This window comes from Vicia villosa, linkage group LG3, assembly GCF_029867415.1.
Source record: "Vicia villosa cultivar HV-30 ecotype Madison, WI linkage group LG3, Vvil1.0, whole genome shotgun sequence".
Lineage (NCBI taxonomy): Eukaryota > Viridiplantae > Streptophyta > Magnoliopsida > Fabales > Fabaceae > Vicia > Vicia villosa.
In genome coordinates, this window is record NC_081182.1 from 26,724,288 (window position 1) to 26,738,528 (window position 14,241).

General features: G+C 35.4%; 2 protein-coding genes across 2 annotated transcripts; both read right to left on the reverse strand.

Annotated features, from left to right (window-relative positions):
* Nucleotides 1-3,561: 3,561 nt before the first annotated feature.
* Nucleotides 3,562-4,145, reverse strand: LOC131660755 (uncharacterized). The gene has a single exon (XM_058930066.1). It carries the CDS (start codon nt 4,072-4,074, stop codon nt 3,712-3,714), a length of 363 nt encoding a protein of 120 aa, XP_058786049.1. The 5' UTR covers nt 4,075-4,145; the 3' UTR covers nt 3,562-3,711.
* Nucleotides 4,146-4,393: 248 nt separating this feature from the next.
* LOC131660754 (mechanosensitive ion channel protein 10-like) lies at nt 4,394-7,911 on the reverse strand. Its single transcript, XM_058930065.1, has 5 exons — nt 7,754-7,911; nt 5,957-7,400; nt 5,496-5,616; nt 5,115-5,408; nt 4,394-5,041 (listed from the first exon to the last, which is right to left on the reverse strand). Exons 2-5 carry the CDS (start codon nt 7,390-7,392, stop codon nt 4,586-4,588), a joined length of 2,307 nt encoding a protein of 768 aa, XP_058786048.1. The 5' UTR covers nt 7,393-7,400; nt 7,754-7,911; the 3' UTR covers nt 4,394-4,585.
* Nucleotides 7,912-14,241: the final 6,330 nt, after the last annotated feature.

Genomic DNA, 14,241 nt, shown 5'->3' on the forward strand with positions numbered 1-14,241 from the left:
GCTCCAACCAAGGATTTTGAGATGAAGCTTGACCCTTAGAAGGGTGGTCATTCAGTTAGGTTGGCATGTATAGTAGTGCTTGACCTGTTCCAACACTTTTATGCCACTTGTACTAGATTTCTATAATTGTAATAGTTTAATTGTGACTCATTAGGTTCAATTATTTGAGGAGGTAGTTACTTCCTTGAAACTTGGCCCTTTGGAGGGTGGTCATTCTTATTGCGTTTAGTGTTATTATTTCTATTCATGTTGCGATTCTAATTATTGTGTAGTTTTCTAGTTGTTTTCGGAGCAACACCTATAAATTTCATTTTTGATATTTGAAACAAAAAACACTTCTTCTTTATGATCTTGTTTCCATGATTCATCTTCAATGCATAAATAACTTTTCATCTAAAGGCATGCATCCCATGATGATTTCATGTGCTATTTCTTGGAATTCAGACTCCATAGTTTTTTAATTTGTCATTTGGTACTTTGAGGTAGTAGGTCACAACATATTTGTTTGCACCAACTTTCTTAGTGTGTTACTTCTTTTTCAAAGCTTATCCAATGTCTTTGGTAGGCTTGTAGACACTGTAGTAATCATATAACTCATAAATCAGACCATTCATAGTATAGTTTTCACAAAGACAGTCATTCTCATGCCACATGTATGCTTCTTTAGCCGTTTTATTCTTTTCGAATGAATTACCTCTTTTGTCCACGACTGACATGTCCTTAGTCAAGATAATGACAACCTTTCTCATTGTTAAGAAAAATAGCATTTTTTTGTCACCGTTTGAAATGAATTTACTCAAATTTAAAGTTTTTGTTGAAGTCATAAACAACATAAATGATACCAATAATTTCTTCGGTAGATATGGTAGAAAGAAACATCTTTAAATTGTTGTTTTTGAATTACATAAAGTTTTAAAAATGTTTTTTACCACCAAATTGTTGTTTCTTAGTAGTGAATTTCTGACACTTACAACAGATATCAAGACAGATGTCCTAACAACACACAATGTCAAGACATATGTTATAACATCTGCTGACTTACAACACACTTATCAAAACTGGAAAATAAATTGCAGAATTATAAATAACGCAATGAATCGTTAACCTAATTCAGTGCAACAACATCTAATTTGGGGGCTACCAAGCCATGAAGAAAATCCACTATTAGTAATACTAGTTCAAAGTCTAAACAGTCTCAGTTTACAACTTCTCGCCTAATCCCTACCCAATGCTACTTCTGCCTATAAGTCGACATCTAGACCTGAGAAATCGATATTCCACTTCTAATCACCGCAGTGATAAAACGACCACACACCTTGTGACCAAGGAAACCCAAATAGAAAGATTATATTTTCCAATAAAAAAAATACTTAGTTAAGCATCCTGACTAAGAACAATACTTGATTCTTTTGTCCACGACTGACATGTCCTTAGTCAAGATAATGACAACCTTTCTCATTGTTAAGAAAAATAGCATTTTTTTGTCACCGTTTGAAATGAATTTACTCAAATTTAAAGTTTTTGTTGAAGTCATAAACAACATAAATGATACCAATAATTTCTTCGGTAGATATGGTAGAAAGAAACATCTTTAAATTGTTGTTTTTGAATTACATAAAGTTTTAAAAATGTTTTTTACCACCAAATTGTTGTTTCTTAGTAGTGAATTTCTGACACTTACAACAGATATCAAGACAGATGTCCTAACAACACACAATGTCAAGACATATGTTATAACATCTGCTGACTTACAACACACTTATCAAAACTGAAAAATAAATTGCAGAATTATAAATAACGCAATGAATCGTTAACCTAATTCAGTGCAACAACATCTAATTTGGGGGCTACCAAGCCATGAAGAAAATCCACTATTAGTAATACTAGTTCAAAGTCTAAACAGTCTCAGTTTACAACTTCTCGCCTAATCCCTACCCAATGCTAATTCTGCCTATAAGTCGACATCTAGACCTGAGAAATCGATATTCCACTTCTAATCACCGCAGTGATAAAACGACCACACACCTTGTGACCAAGGAAACCCAAATAGAAAGATTATATTTTCCAATAAAAAAAATACTTAGTTAAGCATCCTGACTAAGAACAATACTTGATCTTTGCTTAACAGCTTTGATCAAGAACAATACTCAACTCTCTTGCTTAAAAGCTTGAAGAGCGAGAACACAAGTCCACCTCAATGTATCAGAAGATACATGAGTGACACAAAGAACAAAACACAGGAAAAACTTGAGAGACTCCCAAAACAACAATCCTTATTGCACCCACGGTTTTTGTTATGTGAATGCTTTACAAAACTAGGTTTCCCAAGTTCCTTTTTATAGACTCTTGCAGAATGAGTTTGGACTTTAAAATAAATCCATTCTTCCCCTTTTTGAAAACAACTACAAGATCTTTACACATAATAGGAACAAATCAAATTAAATAGAATCTTAGTTTTTCAAAAGAAATTTCAAAGATTCTTTTTCTAAAAACAAAGACTAATCTACATTTGTCCTAAACATCCATTGATTGTCTGCGCCTGTAATTATTATTTGAATATTCCAGATTCTCATATTTTTCAATCAAATCTTTCAAGGTTAAAAAACCAGTCTAAACTGTCAGGATATTCTGGTGTAGGATGTCACAACATCTAGCAAAACATCTGTCAAAACACATAACAGTTGAACCTATTTTGACAGCCGAACAAGATGTTTCAACATCTTGCTCAACATTAGTTAAAAACCATGTTTTTAACAAAATTATGTTTCTGTCAAAAAAACAAAATTATGCCAATTACAAAAACCATAAAACTAACAAGTAGCATAATAGGTTGTTATCTTTAAGAAGTTTTGTGTCACTGGTCAAGTAGACTATCAACCACAAAGTCTTTGTGATAAAATAGTCTAATCAAATGGTATTGCATCCTACTGCGCTATAGACACCACTATAGTATACACCCTCAAGTAATAGTTGCAAGATCACTCATAATAATTTCTCTAACATAATGTTTCTCTCTCAAAATGCAACTAATTCTTTAAGGATAATATTTTCAAGAAATACTTGGAAAATTCGATGAGTATAATGGTGAAGAAAAAGGGGCTCTGAAAACTTAAAGAGCGCGAAAAAGAGAGTAAGAAAGGAAAAATCCAAAGTATTTGGTGTATTTTGATACGAGATTGAAAGTCTCTATTTGTATTGAAAGTTTTGGATCCGACCTATGAACAAACTAACCATATCATTTGAAAGTTAGTGAGTGGGTGATTAGATGGACAAAAACATGGGAAAGAATTCATAGTGGAGTTCAATTAAGTTGTGTGGGAGATAAAATCGGGAGAGATGACACATAGTCTAACAAATCCTAAACCCAGTCTCATCTTACTAAATGAATGTTGATTGTAAATGTACTCAGTCAAATTAATGCTTTAACATAAATTGTTCCATCAAATTTTGGTACCAAATTGCGAGCATAAAAGGTAGTGATTGATTGTAAGATGCATGAAGAAAAATTTACCAAAATCTGGTCCATACTCATATCCAATTAAAGTGAAAACAAGAAGAATATAGAGAACTTAAGATAAGGAGAAGCTGAAATTAACTGTTAAGTAAGCAAACATATACGAAAACCAGTTGCATAAACATATTACATACAAACAAGCCAGAAACTAAATCAAAAGCTCATAAAATTCAAAAGCTTTTCTAGACATACTTAATTTAAGCTCTCTTAACAGGATCAAAGTTGGAAACTCCAATAACAGCTCCAAGTATAGCAGTTAACACAGCTCCACCAGCAAAAATGCTTAGCAGAAAGTTCTGGAGAGAAGGTGAGAGATCAGATCCAGCTGCATGAGCCACATCAGGTATAACCATGGAAGCTGTCAAGGATGCAGCTGTAAGTGCTGTCACTGCCTTCTCTTTCAAAGATGCTTTAATCACAACCTTGGATTTTGACTGTGTGATTCTCTTTGGTTGTGTTACTGGTAGTGGTCTGAAAAGGGATTGGGAGGATGGGTTTTTCAGCTTGTTTTTGATTGAAGAACAAAGTGGTAGAGCTGTTGCAACAGAAGCAGAAGCCATTTTTTTTGGTCTTGTTTGTTTTGCGTGTGATGTTTTCTGCTCAAAAGTTGTGGTTTGATACTCTGATAAGGTAATGGTTACACAAAGATTTTGATAGGTGGAAATTGGAGATTTTCTGATGAGGTGGCATATGTTGGTTATCCTACGTGGAACATTCTCCACCTGATATTTGGGAGATAAGGTTGTCATCTCATAAGGTTACACTTGCCATAATCTTATACATTCGTCGATATGTTGATGGTCGTTAGATCAAGATCGGACAGTTTAGAAAGCGATTAGAAAAGGAACAAAAAAATTTTCATACAACAAACATCAGAAGTAATGTTGAACCTTAGGACAAAATTTTACATTGGTTCACTTCAAGCATTATACATAAGACTCAAAGAGTCTTGAATACATTATTTAATAATCATACACAAAACTTTTGATATTATTGTCTATTAAGGACTTTACTTTCACTACACACAGAACCAAAAGAAACACATACATGAGTAAGAAACATCATCTGAGATTAACTAGTATCAGGTTCCATGTGTCTGAGATGAACACCTTGATGAAGAAGGCTGTATCTGATATTGAGCTCTTCAAATATTCTCTTTACTTCAATCACTAATTCACTTGTCCTTTTGCATTTCTCCCCAAAGTCTTGAAAATTCATTGTGTGAGTAACATAAAGACCCATCTTAATCTTATTTACATTTTCAATCTCCTTCACAAACAAGCAAAACACTGGATGCCAGTATTGTGGATTCCTCTCCAAATACCTCTTTACTTTTTCTTGCAGTGCTCCAATTTTCTCCGCTGGTGTCGTAAAATCAATGGAAAACTCTACACCTTCAGTCATATTCGGGCTTCTGTAATAATTGCTAATCGGTTTCATGGCGAGGACAGAATTTGGATAATACATTTTTTCATTATTAAGCTTCAAGAATACTGTTGTCAATATATTCATTTCTTCAACCAATAGCTGCCAGATAATTTGTAAGGCATTAATACACAATCTCAAAACAAGAAAAGTAAATTTGGTTTCTATATATTACCTCGACACCATCTATAACACATCGATCACCAACGTCAAATGGATGCATTACAAACACGAAGACGATGGATTCGAATATATTCTTGCACGTGTTTCCAAACATGAAAGCTGCAAGTACTAGCTGCGATGAGAGGAATACAAGTACTTTTGTTGTTGCAATCTCCATTAGAAGAAGCCACACGACTACAATCACCACTACTAGGAATGCTGTCACAAGCTTGTTTAATTGCTTAACGGCTGTTTTAGTGTCGTTTAAGGCGTGTGCGAGTGCTCTGCGTTCTTGGTATACCTTCAACTGAAAAATAAGAAGATTATAGTCCAAACAGAATTTTAATCCTTCATGATGGTGATGACAAATGTTATTAAACATACAAAACCTTACCACCCAATCTGCTAAAGATTTTCTGGTAATTAGCCCTGTCTCTGCATCAGCCAGTAGGGGAAATACCAAAAGAACTTCTTCCTTATTCATGAAGCGACGGAGTTCATCCTCATCAATGTCCCTATTCATAATGAGAGCACTTTTAGCATCAACAAAAATAGAAAATACATTTATGCCTTGTTTGGATAAACAACTTAATTAAGCGTTTGTAGCATAAACATTTACCAGATAAGTGCTTATGTATAAGCTATTTCTATAACAAATATAAAATAAGCTCAATTTTTTTCGTTTGAGCTATAGGTTGTTTCCATTAGCTTTGAAATCTTATAGATATGTTAGAAGTTGTTTTCATAAAATGTGTGAAACAGTCTTACGAATGTTTATGTTATGCTAGTAGATAAAAAAAAAAAGTTAATCCAAACAAACCTCTACCAGAACAATTCTATAACATAATAGCTTACTTGCAACAAGGGGAAGCAGCAACATTCTTGAAAACATAATAGGCAGCAGCAGTTGCTTCCATCTCATTAGTAATTTCTTTACCAGTTTGTTCATTTTTTACATCATAAAAACTTTCATCCAGTGAATTAGAGATTGTGGACAGCCTTGAATTCATCACTGCATCTACCAAAATCTTCATAGTCCACGCGGAAACTTTCTCTTGCTTCATCTTATGAAGTTTTTCCATATCGATAACCTCTTTCTTTGTGCCATCTTTACCAGTTATACTCGTGAAACTAAAACGACCAAAACTTTGACATCCGCCGATTTTCTCACCCTCTTCCATAAGTGGAGGCCCAGAGAGAGTTTGCAGAACATATTGATGGAAAATCGATTCTTGAATTCGATCAAAGAAAGATTTCACATGGAAATTCGATGCCAAAATCTTTAGCAACAATGTCTTTATAACCCACAGAAATGCTCCAATGAGAAGGGAAACAAGAGTCCATGTTACATCATTCATAATCTTTGCGACCAATTTGGATCGCTGGATCCCGTGATGTATAAAAAGCGTCCATGTGAGAAGAACCAAACTGATCCAAATGAAAACCTGGACACAAATCTTCATTCCATGGACAAAATAAAGCACCTTTTTCCTCAACAAGAAGTTCATTTCAATCAAGAAAACAACAAAGTGCATGAACCATTTGGTAACTAGCATGCCACAAAAGGTCACCATGGCAAGCATACACCACCTCCAAAGCCCTAAACTCCAAATCTTTGTCCTTCTAAGTTCCTCAACTGCTAAGCTAACCAATAAGCAACCTGCAATGCTGACAAACACAAACAACTCGATCGAAACCTTAGTCGTTAGTATCTTACGATTGCCTTTACTAAATTCAACTTTCTTGTAAATAATTTCATCAGGATCCTCATCATCAGAAGAAACTGCAGATTCCGTCATAGGTGTTCTAGGCGTGACGACAGAAGTAAACGAAACAGTTCGATTAACCGTTCCGGATATGTTATCAGGTGAATATGATCCTTTATTGAATGAGTTCCTATAAGGTGAACTAGCAGCCAATTCTTCTTGCAAATTTGAAGAAACAAAATTCTCTTCAAAAAGGTTTCCATCAATAGGGTAAGGTTGTTCACCAAATCTTGATTTGGGCTTGGAATACACTGATCTTACAAAAGTCTTTCTTATGGGAGCTTTTGGGGGTTTATTTGGGCTTGGTGTGAACATTATCTCAGGGGAAACATAGTTTAAAGGTGGTGGTGACTTTGAAGGAAGCTCATTTTCACATTGAGGCAAAGATTCAAACACTTTCAACTCATGATCATGATGATCTTGGCCATGGCTCTCTCCACCCACATTTGGAATCACCACCACCACTTCTCTTTTCTTCTCCATCATGCTTACTTCACCACCTTGATGCTTATTATTACCATCCATTCACCACCCTATACATATGAGAAAACCATAAACATGTTAAAGTTGATAAACAATCTAACTATGTCATAAAAATCAAATCTTTGAAGCAAGTAATGTTGAACAATAACTGGAAATGAAATCATTAAAACAAAATGGAGCAAGTTGAAAATATAGTATTAGTATAGTATTTATTATTGTTATTATTATAGATAAACAAATAAAAAGCAATAGAGCATGAAAGAAAAAAGACCAAGAAATAAACTAGTTGTCTCTGACAAAAAAAACACATGTACTAGGATTTGTTCACTTTGTACTAGGAATCTAGAATTGACACTTTTGAGAATGATTAAGAAATAAGGAATTTAAGGATAGCTTGACTTACATGTACAACAGTGGTTACGGCGGTTTTTGCTAATGCTCTTAGAGAAGAAAAGCAGAACATGAAATTGTTAATGACAATGGATTTGCTTCTCTGAGGTACGCTATTTAAGGATTTTAGGCCCATCTTTTGCTGATGATCATTATACCTATCACATCTCAAGAAAAATAATGTGTCTCAAGATAATAAATATCATTTTCAGTTTTCAAAATAATTTGATTATAATTTTTAATTGTATTATGTTGTTATGTGAATCATTATTAAGTTAGCATATTTAGCTTTACATTTATGATGATGGTTACTCCTTCCATCCTATAAAAGAACATCTCATTTGAATTTTCTCTCTTGAATAAGTTGTCATTTAATATTTTAAAGAAGTAGAATGGCAAGAGATGCTTTAGAGTTTCTGTTTGTTAGAGCAAGCTTATGCGGGTGATAAGTTTTATTTAGAGGTATTTTTTGTGAGATAGAGCAAACTCACGAGGGTGAGAAGCTCTGTATTTGAGGTATTTCGTGGTGAATTCACAATGTCACCCTCAACTTTAAGGTTGAGATCTTTATAAAGGCCTATGGGCTTGGATTAGGGCTTCTAAAAAATAATAGTCGCCACCCTAGTAATGGTAGTGGACCGTTGAATCCCTATTTCATAAGGAGACGCAGGTTATTCCATTGACTTCTTGTTCTGCATTATCTATAACAAAGACATGTCACTTTCCACGATTTCCTATGCTGGAAAGGTTGGGCCTGTCGTGGGCAATATCATCTCCTTGTGGGCGGTATGATCTCGTCGCCACTTTGTGGGTGATATGATCTCCTTGCCCTTTAGGTTTCCTCACAGATATACTAGTACACTGTCCCTCAAGTACAAGGGCTTGGTAAATGGTGAAGTGCTTAATTTACTTTGTGTTATGGGACTCTACCAGATAAGACTCTCAGGCGAGGTGTTTAGATGAGTCTGTCTGACGAGACTCCTATCTCCTTAAGCGAGGCATTTAGATGAGCTTGTTGGATTAGACTCTAAGTCCCTCAGACAAGGCTTTAAGTTGATTCTCTCGGGGCAGACTTTAGAAGAGTCCCTCAAGTGATACTTTAAGTTGTGTCTCTCAGGGCTAACTTTAGTCGAGTCCCTTAGAAGAGAATTTAAATTGAGTATGTCTGATAAGACTATTAGTCCTTAATGCGAGGCGTTTGGATGAGTTTGTCTGATGAGACTCTAATTCTCTCAAACAAGGCACTCAAATAAACTTGTTTGACGAGACTCTTTGTCCCTCAGGCGAGACTTTAGATGAACCTGTTAGGAAAGACTCTAAGTCTCTCAGGCAAGGCATTATATGAGCTTGTCTGACGAGACTCTTAGTGCCTCAAATGAGGCTTTAGATGAGTCATCTGAGGAGACTCTAAGTCCTCCATGAGATGCGTTTAGATGGGGTGATTCCTATACATATAGCGTATTCGTATTCCCCATGAGATCGACCACAATCTTCTAGTGGAAGTCCAACATTCATGTATTTCCTTAAGATGTGGGAAGGATATTCCTATGGAAGTCCAACATTTGTATATTGTCTTAAGAAGTGGCATGGATCTTATTGTGGAAGTTTAGTATTCATATATTTCCTCAAGAGGTATCAAGGATCTTCGTGTGAAAGTCTAGAATTTTGTACATTACTTTGAGAGGCGGTAGTGATCTTCTTGTGGAAGTCCAACATACTTAATATTAAAACCAGAATATTCTTTTTGCTCATAAATATTCATAAATACGAACATAGGTGGGCGATACACCCCCTCTGAAAATTCATAAATAACTTAACTATCATAATATTCTAACCAGGTGGAGTTCTAATTCATGGGGATGAGTGTCCTATCCAATTTCTCCAGCTTATATGCTCTATATGGTAGCTTATAGTATATACGATATGATCCTTCCTAGTAGGATACAATTTTCCCTGCTGAGCAGGCAAAACAATTTGTCTTAACACCATGTCACCTTCATGCATTTTCCTTGGAATTAATTTATAGTTGTATCTTCTAGACACTCTCTACTTGGTGGTAAAATCTAGGATGTGGGAGACATCTCTTACTCCGTCGATTAAATCAGTGGCACGCCTCAGCCTTGAATCATTTATCTCCTGGTCAAATTGAGAACGTTGATCCCTACAAGTAGCATAACATCTACCCTATATACCATGGTGAAAGGGGTCTCTTTGGTTGTTGAATAAGGGTGGTATGATACAACTATAATATCTCATGGAGTAATTCAACCCACAAGCCTTGGCATCATCCAACTTTTTCTTGATCACTTTCAATATCACTTTATTCAACGAATTTTCTTGCCTATATGCCTGTGAGGGGCGATATACACAAACTTCATTTGCATTCCTAATTCGCATAAGAAGTCAGTAATTGTATAGGCGAATTGCATTCCATTATCCTAGACGATAACGTCCGGTAGCTCAAACTTACACGTGATTTTTCTCCAATAGAAATTGCGAATTCTTTATAATATAATTTTGGCGACAACCTCCGCCTCTATCCACTTTGTGAAATAATCAATTCTACAATCATAAATTTTAATTTCTCAGGCGCCAAAGGGAATGGGCATAGGATGTCCATCACCCATTAATAAAAAGTTCATGGTGATGTCATGGAGTGAAGGAGCTCATTTGGGGCGTGATGTAGATCGGCGTGTCTAAGACAACAATCACATTTCTTGACAAACGCCACACTGTCCTTCAACAAGGGGGACAATTGTAGCCTACTCTTGTTAGTTTATGCGCGAGGGCTCGACTGCCAATGTGGCTACCGCGTGCTCCCTGGCGAACCTTAGCGGGGACTAAGGCGATTTCGTGTTCCCCTAGGCATCATAGAATTGGGGAGGCTTTTCCCATCTTGTAGAGTTTCCCCACTAGAAGGGTATATTTGGATGCTTGCTTCCAAACCATCTTCGCCTCCACCTCCCCGTAGAGAAGCTCGTCCTCCTCTAGATAACGCGATATGGGTTGTTGGACTTGAGACTTCGTACACAAGAGGGGGTGAATTGTGAGTTTTGAAAAAAAAATATGGTTTTAAAAGTTTTGGAAAGTAAAATCATAGTTTAAAAACATTTTTTGAAAAACTTAGCAGCGGGAAAAATAAAAGGAAGAAAATAAATTACAGAAATTTAAAATAGTTAAGGGAAGAAGAAGAACACTAAGATTTATACAAGTTCAATAAAAAATGACTTCGTCATGTCCCCAAGAATTGATCTTGAGAGTATCCAATAAACATTGAGAGAGTTTAGTAGGAAAGACTCATGAACCCCCTTATACAAGGAAATGATGGTTGATCTTCAATCAAATAATACAAGATGATAGATATGGGCATTTGCGTCTTTTCTTCATAATAAACTTAGGAGTGAAGTGACCAATTTCCTTCCCAATGGTGGATTGAAGTAGTTACTCCTCTTTCCACAAACACAGATCTTGGAGCGGTCTGTATTCAAGTTCCTAAACCTTTGAGCCCAAAAAACCTTGGTTTACACGAGATAATCAATAATTTGTAAGATTTTAACACCGAAATAATCTCGAATCTGTGAAACTTTAATATCGGGTTGAACTTTAACCTATCTTAATTTTAATATCGGACTAACCAAAAATTTTAAAAAATTTATCACGGACTGATTTCTAAATTAAATTAAAATTAAATAATACAATCCCAAACCAAATTTTTTACAATGAAGCAAGTAATGTTGAACAATAATTAGAAATGAAATCATTAAAACAAAATGGAAGGATTTCAGGCTACTTTTGCTTTTACAAATTGATACTAGTTAAATTATACTCCTTCTCATCATTATAAACTATCAGATCAAAAAAAAAAAATGCACCGGTATTGTCTATATCGGCATATGTCCGCCCTATACGCTTGAAGCTCCGAGAATATATGAAAGATAGTACGGGTCAAGTTCAAATTAAGTATGAGTGAGTTCAAAAGATCAGTCCGACTTTATTGATTGAACTTGATGTAAGAAAGTTTTTTAAGTCATCCGAATTTGTTTCATATTTAAAAATTGTATTTTAATATTATTTATAGTTTTCTATTTTATTTCTTTTATTTAATTAAGGGTACATTGTAGTTTTTTTTAATTTTATTTCTTTTTTGGATTAAAAGTCCATTAGATATATATATATATATTTTTTTTGTATTTAAACATCTTTGAGTGTGATCGTCAAGGTTATCTCAGATCTTAATAAAATTCAGTATTTTCTTTATCTAGTGAATTCCAGAGCTTATCTGACAGATTTTACGCTTGCAATCATGTGTTTTTATTCTAGGTTTAGGACTTGTTAATCCCTAGGGTTTCTGACTGCGTCAGGTGGCATCAGGGCAAATTTTCCCTGTTTCTTTTCGTAGCTTGATCAACCATGGAAGATTAACCGGTGAGTAGAGCAGATCTAGAGGGAATTATCGCGGTCTTTAACGCGACTCTAACTGCTTTGATTGAATAGACACTGAATTTAGAAAATCAGGTGAACAACGTCAACAACAACGAGAATCAGCGAAGAGACGATGGAGAAGAACATGTTAGGGTACCGCTGGGTGGAAACAATCATCATGTTGTTATTGCTGAAAATTAGAGTTTTGAAGAAGAAGAAGTCTACGAGGAAGAGGTAATTCATTATGAGAATCGACATAATTATGGTTATCGAGTGAAGGTTAATATTCCATTATTATATGGAACGATGGGAGTGAAGGAGTTTCTGGATTGGCAGATCGACGTTGATATGCTCTTTAATGTTATGGTGTTCCTAAGAACAAGCAAGTTAAGATGTTGGTAATCAGACTCGAGAGTATTGTTGTTGTCTGGTGGGATAAGCTTGTTGTTCGGAGCAAAGGCAAAGGAAGAAACCAATAAGATGGCGAAGAATGAAACAATTGATGCTGGAGCAATTTTTACCAGAAGATTATGAAGAGATTATTTATAAGATGTAAATTGAGTATGTTCAGGGCAAGAGAACTGTAATTGAAACACAACTGAGTTTATACGTTACTCTAAGCATAATGATTTGGGAGAATCAGAGAGCCAAAAGGTAGCTCGATACATAAGTGACTTAAAGGGATCTTTGTAGGAGAAGATAGATTTACAGATTATATGGATCATGGCTGAGGCATCCAATTTAGCTTTGAATGCAGAATTGATGGAGAAATCCCCTCAAAATTTCTCACCTTTTAAGAATTCTCCACATAATAACTTTGAATTAGTAGGCGACAAGGAAAAGAGTGCAGCAACTAGAGATTCCAACTTTGAGAAAAAGGGGACTAATAACCCTGGCTGTGTCCAAAATGTTAAAGCACCAGTTCAGAGGCAAAATAACCCATTTACTAAACCCACTGGAGACACGTGTTATCATTGTAATGGAAGAGGCCATGTACCAAATGCTTGTCCAACAAGGAGAGTCGATGTTGTTGCGAAAGAAAGGGAAGAGGAAGAGGAAAGAGTAGGACATGCAGTTGAGAATGATGAATATGAATGAGTTAAGTATGCAAAGGAAGAATTTGATGAGAGGGTAAATTTTGTGTTGCAGAGAATTTTACTAGCATCCAAAGATGAAGGGCGGCGCAATAATTTGTTTAAAACACATTGTTCTATCAAGAACAAGGTGTGTAATTTGATTTTGGATACTAGCAGCATGGAGAATTTGGTGTCACAAAAATTGACAGATTAATTGAAGTTTTCCACAAAACCCCGTAAGAAGCCATGCAACCTCAGCTGGATAAACAAGGGCTCTCAAGTTCAAGTAACACTAACTCGTAGAGTTCCTATCTCCATCGTAAAGCGTTACAAAGAAGAGTTACTTTGTGATGTTCTTGATATGAATGTTTGTAATATTTTACTTGGTAAGTCTTGGCAGTTTGATAATGATAACACTTATCGAGGACGAGATAACATGATGATGTTTACATGGGGCATACATAAAAAATTTATGGTTCATATTTTGCACTTTGATAAGAATCTGAGAAGAATGAAGTCTAGTTTCTTGGTGATGACACAAAGTGAAAAGGAGTTTGATGAAACTATTAAAAAAAGTGGATTTTTTTGTTTGTCAAATGGTGACTAAAGGGATGATGAATTTTGTAAAGGCGGAAACATAAATTACAAAAGAAGTGATAGGGATCCTAGATGATTTCAAGGAATTGATGGCAGATGAGCTACCAAACGATTTGCCTCCTATACGAGATAAACACCAGAAAGTTAAAGCTTTTAATATGGGAGACAATGTGATGGTGTTTCTGCGTAAGGAGAGGTTTTTAGTTGGTACTTACAGCAAGCTGCAACCACTCAAGCATGACCTGTTCAATGTTACCCGGAAGATTAATGATAATGCTCATGTGGTAGCTCTCATGGACAGAACTCGGGGCCGAGCTCTTCTGAGGTAGAGGAAGCTGGTGTAGGAAGGCTTTTTAAGTCATCCGAGTTTATTTCAGATTCAAACTGTATTTTAACATTTTCCCCA